Below are 9,689 nucleotides of genomic sequence, written 5' to 3'. Positions count from 1 at the left end.
ATAACACATTTTCCTTGAAAAATCTTAAAATATATAAATTGTGTGATAAATAATATTTACAACAAAACTAACAAGCATCCAAGGATAAGAGTGGAAAAAAAAACAGCATTTGTTTAGATAATAAGCATTTAATGATCCACCATGCTCATCGCTGACCCGACGGTGCTATTTTGTTTTTTTCATAAAAAAAAACACATGCACACAGGTAATAACTGATTAATAACTTGTCGAATTTTAGCAAATCACACAGCAACATGTTCTCTAAAGCTTCGAATCAAATTGTACAAATAGAAAAAAAACTTGGAAAAAAAATTAATATGAATTTCATTCATAAGATTCGCAATGCTTTCACTCAAGGGTAAGCAAATAAATTGAATAATCAATTAAATTAAGAAAATTAAAAAAATTAAAAAAATCAAATTAACTAATTAAAAAATTATAAAATAAATCTACTTTGGTTTAATTTTGATTTTTTAAAATCTAAAACCAATTAAACCAAACCAAATTGAATCGGTTTAATCAAACCATCACTTAAAAAATATATATAAATAGTATATTAGCTGCCCCTTCCTAAACCTAAATGCATTTTTAGCCACTCCCTTTTCCGTATTCTTTATCTCTTATCTTTTAAATATGTTTTTTTCTCTTCAATGTTCTCTATCTTTCATCTCTCAAACTTATTATTTTCTCCTTTATTTTCTGAGTTTGGAAGCCATTCGGTTTTTTTATTTATCAGGATCTATCCTTTTGAGGGTTAAATGGAGATTCAATTAGTTTAATTATTCATTCAAGTTTCAATTTTTATCTAATTTAATTTAAAACTGTGTTTCTTAAAGAGTATTAGTATGAGTTTAGACTCTTTAGATGGTTCACTTCATTTTCCACCTTGCATTTTTGTTTTGAAGTTACAGGCTCTATGGAGTTTCATTTGATATCAGTACTCTTGTAGTTTAGTGAAATAAGATCTTCATGTTCTTGACTCGAATGTTATGGCTTTGTGGTGCTTGTAGTTCATTTTTTCCTTACTTGTCAAATTCTCTCTAGCATCCTGATGCTGTTTCATTCAATCTTTGTGTGCTTGTAGTTCATTTTTTTCCTTCCTTGTCAAATTCTCATTAGCCTTCGGATGCTGTTTCATTCAATTTTTGTTCTCTTGTTGAATTTATGCAGGGTCTTTAAGGTATTGTAACTGTTATATTAATCCGTAACTTCTTTCTTATTTTCATTTCTTTTATATTAAGATTAAATTAAGCTATTGTATTTATTGTTCTTTTAGGTTATTATGAAAAATATGGTCAATAAAAAGCCTACAAAAACTCACTAGAATAATTTTAGTTTGAACCTGTTTAAACTGAATTGAAATTAATCGGTTTGAATTAATTTTCAATTTAATTTAGTTTAAAAACTTAAAAAAAATTAATTTAATTATTTAATTTAATCTAAAACTGACCCAACTAAACATATTTAGCCTTAAAACTTCACACCAAACTGTTTATGGGCGTTCTGTTAGGTTGGTTGCCATTAATGTGCAACAACCATTTGCTATTGCACCAACCATGTGCACTCATCCAAGATGTCAAAGGTTGGCGGCCACCATTGTTGAAGAAGAGTTGGAGTTGGCAGCCACCTTTGTTGAAGAAAAGCCTCCATGAATGCCTATAAATAGAGGGATATGCAAGAGAGCAAAATGAGTGAAGAGAATTATGAAAATGTGAAGAGAGTAGAGAGGAAGAGAGAGCTGCAATGGCAGCAGTCTTGCTAATGAGTGAAGAGAATTATGAAAATGTGAAGAGAGTAGAGAGGAAGAGAGAGCTGCAAGTGCAGCAAAGAGAGTTGAGAGTTGAGTATGAGAGGGTGTAATCCTCCTCCTCCATGTATTTGTTTTGTATTCTTTCTCTATCTCTAAATATATTGACTTCTCCCGTGGATGTAGGCGGGTTTGCCGAACCACGTTAAATATTGTCGGTTTTGCCGAACCACGTTAAATATTGTGTCAGTGTGCTTGGCCTCCTATGAGCAAATATCAGTACATCACCGGTCGAAATTTCCCAACAATTGGTATCAGAGCTTTTGGTTTCAAGTGGTGTTTGATTTTGCTCAAAAATGAAAGTTGCCAAAATTGTGTTTTGACCATACCACTATGTAGAGGAGGAAGAGACGAAGCCACTGGTGAAAACCGCGTCGAAATCGGACGTTGGAAACCGTCGCACGTGCCGGCGGGGTAACTGTCCACGTCATCGGCCACGTCAGCAGTTCTGCACAGTAATCAGACACGTCACCTGATATATCAGCACTCTGACCAGTTAAACTGCCACGTCATCAGCCACGTCAGCAGTTCTGCACATTAATCAGACACATCACCTGACATATCAGCACTCTGACCAGTCAAACTGCCACGTCATTAGGCACGTCAGCAGTTCTGCACAGTCATCAGGCACGTCACCTAGCACATCAGCACTTTGACCAGTCAAACTGCCACGTCAGATTTGGTTGACATATATGTCCTACGTGGATGACACGTCATTACACCACGTTAGCTCCCTGGATTTTGATCCTGTGTGGCAGAGTCTACATGCAACAGGTTCTGAGATTGAATCTGGCCGTTTATCAGGCCAGAATTGTTTTGATCAAATCTTAGCCGTCTAAAGTGCGATTTGGATGATTTCAGACTTGTTTCCAGCTAATTTGATCGTTCCGGATGCAATGATACGGTCCGATCGTTGAGATTGAGATCATAAAAGGCAGTGATGAATTATTAAAGAGAGATTGCCCGATTAGGAGGCATCTGATGGTCATCATGGTGGTCGATGGAGCTGAAGAAAAAGAAATCACACATGTTTGCCCAATTACATGTGTTGAACTATTATGTGGGGAATTTTAATTGCCTTGAGGGAAGTTAAAATTGGGACACTCTGGACACCCGATCATTTGGACAATTTGAGGTGGAGAGTGAAATTTGATGAAGACCAATCTTGATGAATCTGAGCACTGGTAGTCTCGCCAGATATTGAGAAATCAGGTATAAAACCAGGATACCCCAGATCACTTGTAAAGGAAAGCCGCAACAAAGCTAGCAAATGGTTGTATATACGAAAAGACAGTACGATGGATAGATATGGCCTAAGAAGTTCTGGCTAGGAGATTGGGTTTTAAGCGGGACCGTTGTGACCCCTCCAATCTTTCCTGGGAACTTGCTTAGTGGAAGGATTATCCATATGGTACTATTTTCGTATATGTGACAGTTTGTTATAAAACTGTTGAAGACTAGCAGGATGACGGCACAAAGGAACAGTTGGGTTCCGTATGATCAAGGATTTGATGGAGTGGTGATTTCTCCAAGGAAGTTAGATTCGGTGACTATAATTTCTCGAGGGGAGAATTGATGAAGACCCTGATAATGGAAGAGAAATACAGCAAAGGGATAAAGATTGGCACCCTATTTAAACTTGGATAGATGTTGTGACAGGATGAGCTGCTGTCAAACATAAGCAAGGAATAGGGAGAAATCTGGAGAACCAAAATTGCACGAGAGCACATGAAGATTGTGTAGGAGTACCCGGAGGATCCAACGAGGTACTATAATGAGACAACAGGTGCAAGGAGAAGAAGAGTTCCCAGATGAAGCTCAGAGCAGAGACTATGAAAAAGTTGTACAACAAAAAGTCTCTTGTGCTCTTGATAAAGGCAACAAATAAGGACCTTTCAATGCATGCAAGGATGGAAGGATGAGTTGTTGCAGATGCACCTAATTGAGGGGGGGCAAACGCCTGTGATAAAAGGCGACCGCCTATGATGAAAGGCGAAGACACCAAAGGGAGTTGGTGCGGGTGGAGCTGTTAAGCAGAAAAGGCGTAGAAGCTCCAAACATAGAAATTGAGGTGGAGGATTGCGAGGAGTATACCGCAACTTTCTCTTTCTATGTAATTAGTGGCAAAGAATTTATGGAGCCACTTTGAAGCATCTTAGCTGAAGGAGGATGCGACTGCCTATAAAAGGCGAAGACACCTTAAAGAGAAGGTGTGAGGGCTATGAGATGAGCCCATGATCAGACCGCCGCATGACGACGAGCGGAGACACCTCAGGAGAAGGTGTGAGGGTCGTGGAAGGAGCCCAGTTCAAAACGCCCCAAAGCCAATGTGATGGCTAGGTATGAGTGGACAGATGGATAGCCAATAAAAGGGCTATGATGAGTATGGAGACAAATGCAGGATTGACTTTCATGGATATTGCCTCCATGCTAAAGATCAATGAGCTAGAAGACATTTGCCTTGGACAATAAGTGGATGACTTGTGGAGCATTAAGACGTGGCTGCTATGAAGGAGCAGAGGGCATGCGCAGGTTCCGGGAACAAGTTGACTCTTGTCAAGGTGGTGAGTTCGGTAATGGCATTGTAATACTCAGAGTATGAAGACAAATATGAATCAACCTTTTATGGGCTGCCCTCATGGTTAAAGGTGGAAAGCTACCTGGACTCTTGAGACTAAGAGCGAGAGACTCATGGAGAAGTAAGGCGTGGTTCCTAGGGTAGAACAGAGGGCAGGCGCAACTCCTGGATGAGTAGACTCTTGGAAGAGTGGTGAGCTTGTGATCATATTGAGATACTCAGATAATGACTGTCGCACTTGAAATATCTGTTTGAGGGGGTGTTGTAAGCCTTGATGTGAGGCTTGAGGAATCATTCCAGACTGAGCGTGGTTGATACGCTCGAAGGGGAATGTTGTTCCAGAGACAAGCGTTAACACTATTCAGATGTGATGTGGCAGACCATCTGGTTATAGTGATCCTTTTGTGTGAGAAAAGGTGTGCTTAGGTCACTCTGATGATTGAAAGGTTTGGCAAGTACCTATAAACTTGGCTACAAAAGCTCTCAAAATGGAAAGCTTGGAAGAGCTGCAAGATGCAAGCTTGTGTTGAAGAAGAATGAGGACAGTTGCCCCACATGAATGGCAAAGGGGGTGATTGTTAGGTTGGTTGCCATTAATGTGCAACAACCATTTGCTATTGCACCAACCATGTGCACTCATCCAAGATGTCAAAGGGTGGCAGCCACCATTGTTGAAGAAGAGTTGGAGTTGGCAGCCACCTTTGTTGAAGAAAAGCCTCCATGAATGCCTATAAATAGAGGGATATGCAAGAGAGCAAAATGAGTGAAGAGAATTATGAAAATGTGAAGAGAGTAGAGAGGAAGAGAGAGCTGCAATGGCAGCAGGCTTGCTGCCCTTGCAGCAGCTGCAAGTGCAGCAAAGAGAGTTGAGAGTTGAGTATGAGAGGGTGTAATCCTCCTCCTCCATGTATTTGTTTTGTATTCTTTCTCTATCTCTAAATATATTGACTTCTCCCGTGGATGTAGGCGGTTTTGCCGAACCACGTTAAATATTGTGTCAGTGTGCTTGACTCTCCTATGAGCAAATATCAGTACATCACCGGTCGAAATTTCCCAACACGTTCTTCGTCAAATTCCATGATTTAATTTTCTATTAGTTCTTTAATCCTCATGGCAGGCTAAAATGTTTCCAAATCATAAGCAGAATCACGTTGGGTTATGATATAGTTTATTCTTCTGCTGGTGGGAAATATTTTATTGGACTTTTTTTCTATCAACGTCATTTTGGGTCTTTATAATATTGTTAACACAATTTTTATTTAATCACGACATTTCATTTGTTAGCATTGTTTAAGACCTAAAAGTTGATTTATGAAATCGCGATGCATGAAAAAAATAAATAAATAAAGTGTTCACTCTACATGCCACATTTTTATTGATGAATCATGCTAATAAACAGAAATTTTTCATTAAACAAAATGTTTTTTCTGCATAGGAACAAAACTGGATGGTTTATATGTGTTATGGGTTTGATTAAAAAAATCAAAATATTCAAAAATATTCAAAAATTATTAATATGTTTTCAAGAAAAAAATAAAAAAAAAATACAAGATTTAACTTGATATAACATAATTTAGTTGGCTTAACAAGTCAAAAAAAAAATACTATACAATAAAAAAAACTTTTGTCTAAACAAATTTTAAAATAACATGTGTCTTTTTTAAAATATCAATATGATAGTATATTGAGTTAATTCAAGACAACCTGGATTAATATATAAAAATCATTATTCATACCATGAAGTTGTGATGACTTTGTAAAACATAAATAAAAAATTTAAATCAACTTGTCAAATTAAAATCTTACAATCGAGATAACTTAATAAAAGATAAATTAAAATAAATTATAAAGTTTAATTTCTAATAAATTAAATATTAAAAAATAAAATTAAAAATAAAACAATTAAAAATTGAGACAGGAAAAGACCCGAGTCAATCATCAGACATGTGATTCGGGCTATAAAATTAAAATAACTGCTAGTTATAGAAATTCTACTTAATAACTTAAACTTTTAAATTAATAACTTAAACTTTTAAATTAAAATTATTCTTTGATAAGGTATTAAAGTTTTGATAACTAAATAGTTACGGGTTAAGTTTTATTATTTTTATTTTAATTAATAAAAACAAGTGCAAGATACCACAAGTCTATGCTAATTTGAAGTTTATACAGTTTTTATTTGAGAAACCTGTCAAAAAATAATATAAAATTATTTTTAAAATATAATTCAACAACTTGAGTTTTTATGTTTGAGATGGTTATTTAATAATAATTTAATAAAAAAATAAAAAAATTGATTATATATAAATTTAGTATTAAAAAAATACTAAATTACATAAAATTTAAAATTATATAAAAAATATTATTTCAAACTATTGTACTACGTGAGGCTAGGAAAATAGTGGTCTGTCTTCCTTAATTAGTTTGCAAGAATAACAATAATAATACACTATATTGAGATAAAAAAAAAAAACCAATAAAACATTTTATAACGATAGAGGAATTACTGACAGCATCTAAATCCCGTTTTACATTTCCTGGCTTCAGAGGATGGCCAAAATGAAAAATATTCATTGATCAACGGCATAAATAAGATTCCTAATCATCCAATCGTGTTTACCCCAGCCATCAGCACTCAAAAACGACGTATTACCCGGGAAAACCCACATCGTCACCCTCTCTCACCGGTAGCGCATTTTAGCACTTACCAATTCCTATTGGAAATCCCCATAGTACTTTAAAAAACCACAAAAATCCCCGCACCCCGAACGTTAAAACCGCCCTCTCCACTCCCTCTCTCGTCTCTAATTCTCCATACCCTCCACTTCTTATATAAACTCCCTCTTCCCGGCGATTTCCAAACTTTTTTTTTTCCGAGAAAATTCAAGATTCCTGAGAAGCAAACAGAAAGTTAGGAAGAGAGAGCTTGTAAACGGAGCTCGTGAGAGAGAGTTTTTTCGATCAATGGTGTATTCTGTTGAAAGAGAAGAAGTGTTATGGCAATGGGACAAGAGAGATCAAAACTGCCGCTTCATAATTTTGATCTTCCTTTCTTGAAGTGGGGGAATCAAAGACACCTCCGCTGCATGAAACTTCCCGACTCCAACACCGCCGCCGACGCCGCCGTTCGGGACAACAAGAACGAGAACAACGGAGGAAGAATCTCAGTTGAGCGAAACCGTAGCAGCAGTCGATCTCCGCCAAGGAAATTCGGAAATTATGATATCCGGCGGTTCAAGCCGCCGAGGGAGAGATTCGGCGGAGTGGAGGAAGGGATTGATGAGGTGAGGGAGAAAATCATGCTTGATCTGAAAACGGCGGCGAATGAGATGAAAGACAAGATTTTGAGGAAAGAAGTCTCGGATGATGATAGTGAAATCGAAGAGGAACGATCTCTTCAATCTCAGTCCCAGTCGCCGCTCAGGGCTGTCGTTGCGGCGGTTGAGGAAGCACCGGCGGAACCGGAGGTGAGGCCGTGGAATCTGAGGACGAGGAGAGCGGCAATTGGTGGAGGTGGGAATTCAGTTCTAGGGAAAGTGAGTAGTAATAATTGTTCACCTTTGAGAAGCGACAGTGCTAAATCGCCGAGATTAAGAGGAGATAAGAGAGAGAGAAGGGAGAAGGAGAGAGCGAAGTTTTCAGTGCCGTTATCAAAGAAGGAGATTGAAGAGGATTTCATGGTGATGTTGTGCCAGAGACCTGCTAGGAGGCCCAAGAAACGGCCCAGGATTGTGCAGAAGCAGATGGATGTAATTAAATTCAGAAATTTTATTGTGTAAAGTTTTTTTATTTTTGTTTTGGGGATTAAAAATTTGGTTTTTTTTTTTTTTGGCTTGCAGGCTTTGTTTCCTGGTTTGTGGCTAGCGGAGATTACCGTTGATACCTATAAGGTGCCGGAGTTGCCGGAAAACGGAAAGGTATAGTTGTCGTGTTTAATTAGCAGTTCTAGCGGTCGATTGGTTGATGAGAGAATGTAGGACGATGAAGAAAGACAATTAAGATTTTGAATTTTGCGTAATTTTTGTGTTAATTTGATTGTTGAAGACGAGGTTGCCGTTAAATCAGTCCATTTGTTGTATAAGTCTAGTGAAATTCACAAGTTTTGTTCTCTTGTTTTCCTTTTCCTGTTCGTTCTTGAATAACAAATAGGGCATTCTGAAACTTTTAAATTTATTTTGTTCTTGTGTTAATTAGTTGTTGAAAGCTCAGTTGGGTGGTGGGATTAGTTTTGTCTTCATTGTTATAGGTGAAGTTCCAGAGCTTTTATTCCTTTTCTATTCCGTTCCCCATTCTTTCTCAACTACCAAACAGGGAAATTAGGTTTTGCTTCATTTAATGAGTGATTATTTGATTTTTGATTCCGTGATTTCATTGTTTCTTGAAGTTCCTGAGCTTAAGTATCCTGGGCCTTTCATATTGCAGAGGTAGCAATGCTAGTGGTGGTCTTGGTGCGAGGTTCAAATCTCAAGCCTTCACTTTGCTGACTGCTCTGGTAACTTTATGAACCTAACAAGTGGTGTACAAGAGCAGCCTTCATCCCTGTGACATTGGGGATTTCTTAGAAGAGTTTATATTCCTGGTGACACATTGAAATGTTAGTTCAGTTGTTTTGAAATGCTAATTTTGTTTTCATTAATTATAATCTTTTCAGTCAGAATAATCTCCTGTAAAGAAAGGGCAATAAGATGTTCCAGAATGAAAGGAATTCCTTGTTCTGTGAGCTCCTTTTTGTTGAGGCGCTTGCAGGTTGATGTTAATGAATGTGATTTTCAATTTTTAATATGGTGCTGCCGGTTTGTGCTAAAGTTTACATTAAGCATCAATTCCTTGGACATTCTCAACTTTTCTGATATACTCCAAACAAGGTTGCCCTTGATGAAGCAAAATATGTGTGACGAATGAGGGCATTGTTGCTTGAGAAGAATGAGCTTGTTGTAGAAATGATTTTAGGGTTGGGTAAAGCTCTCCTCACATGAACTGCAAGCCTCAGCAGTTGCTGGATATGAGAAACTGTATCTTGCCTTGCAAGCATGTTCATTCAGCTGATGCATGTTTGAAGGTAGGTTCACTGTGCCCTTTTTGGTTGCCTCGATCCTAAACTAACACTGCTTGTTACTTTCATCTACTAGTATGGCTGCAGCTCTCGTGTTCATTGATTATTCATGTTCGAATAAGTTTGGATTACATCTTACTAGCAGTTGTCGACCAATTCAAGGTTTGACTTGCTCACCCATTAGATGCCAATGGTTCTCCTCTCAACCTTGGATACTAAATTGTGGATCGTTCTCTAATTGGAAAGGAAAG

At 37.5% G+C, this 9,689-nt stretch overlaps 1 protein-coding gene across 1 annotated transcript; it reads left to right on the top strand.

Moving 5' to 3' along the window:
* The first annotated feature begins 7,026 nt into the window (after positions 1 to 7,026).
* LOC105110053 (uncharacterized) lies at positions 7,027 to 9,184 on the top strand. The gene is made up of 3 exons (XM_011004953.1): positions 7,027 to 8,134; positions 8,225 to 8,302; positions 8,808 to 9,184. The coding sequence occupies exons 1-3, from the start codon at positions 7,382 to 7,384 to the stop codon at positions 8,811 to 8,813; spliced, it is 837 nt and encodes a 278-aa protein (XP_011003255.1). The 5' UTR covers positions 7,027 to 7,381; the 3' UTR covers positions 8,814 to 9,184.
* The last annotated feature ends 505 nt before the right edge of the window (positions 9,185 to 9,689 follow it).

The sequence above is a fragment of the Populus euphratica genome, unplaced genomic scaffold (assembly GCF_000495115.2).
Source record: "Populus euphratica unplaced genomic scaffold, PopEup_1.0 scaffold239.1, whole genome shotgun sequence".
In the NCBI taxonomy this organism is placed as follows: domain Eukaryota; kingdom Viridiplantae; phylum Streptophyta; class Magnoliopsida; order Malpighiales; family Salicaceae; genus Populus; species Populus euphratica.
This window is presented reverse-complemented; position numbering and strand designations above follow the sequence as displayed.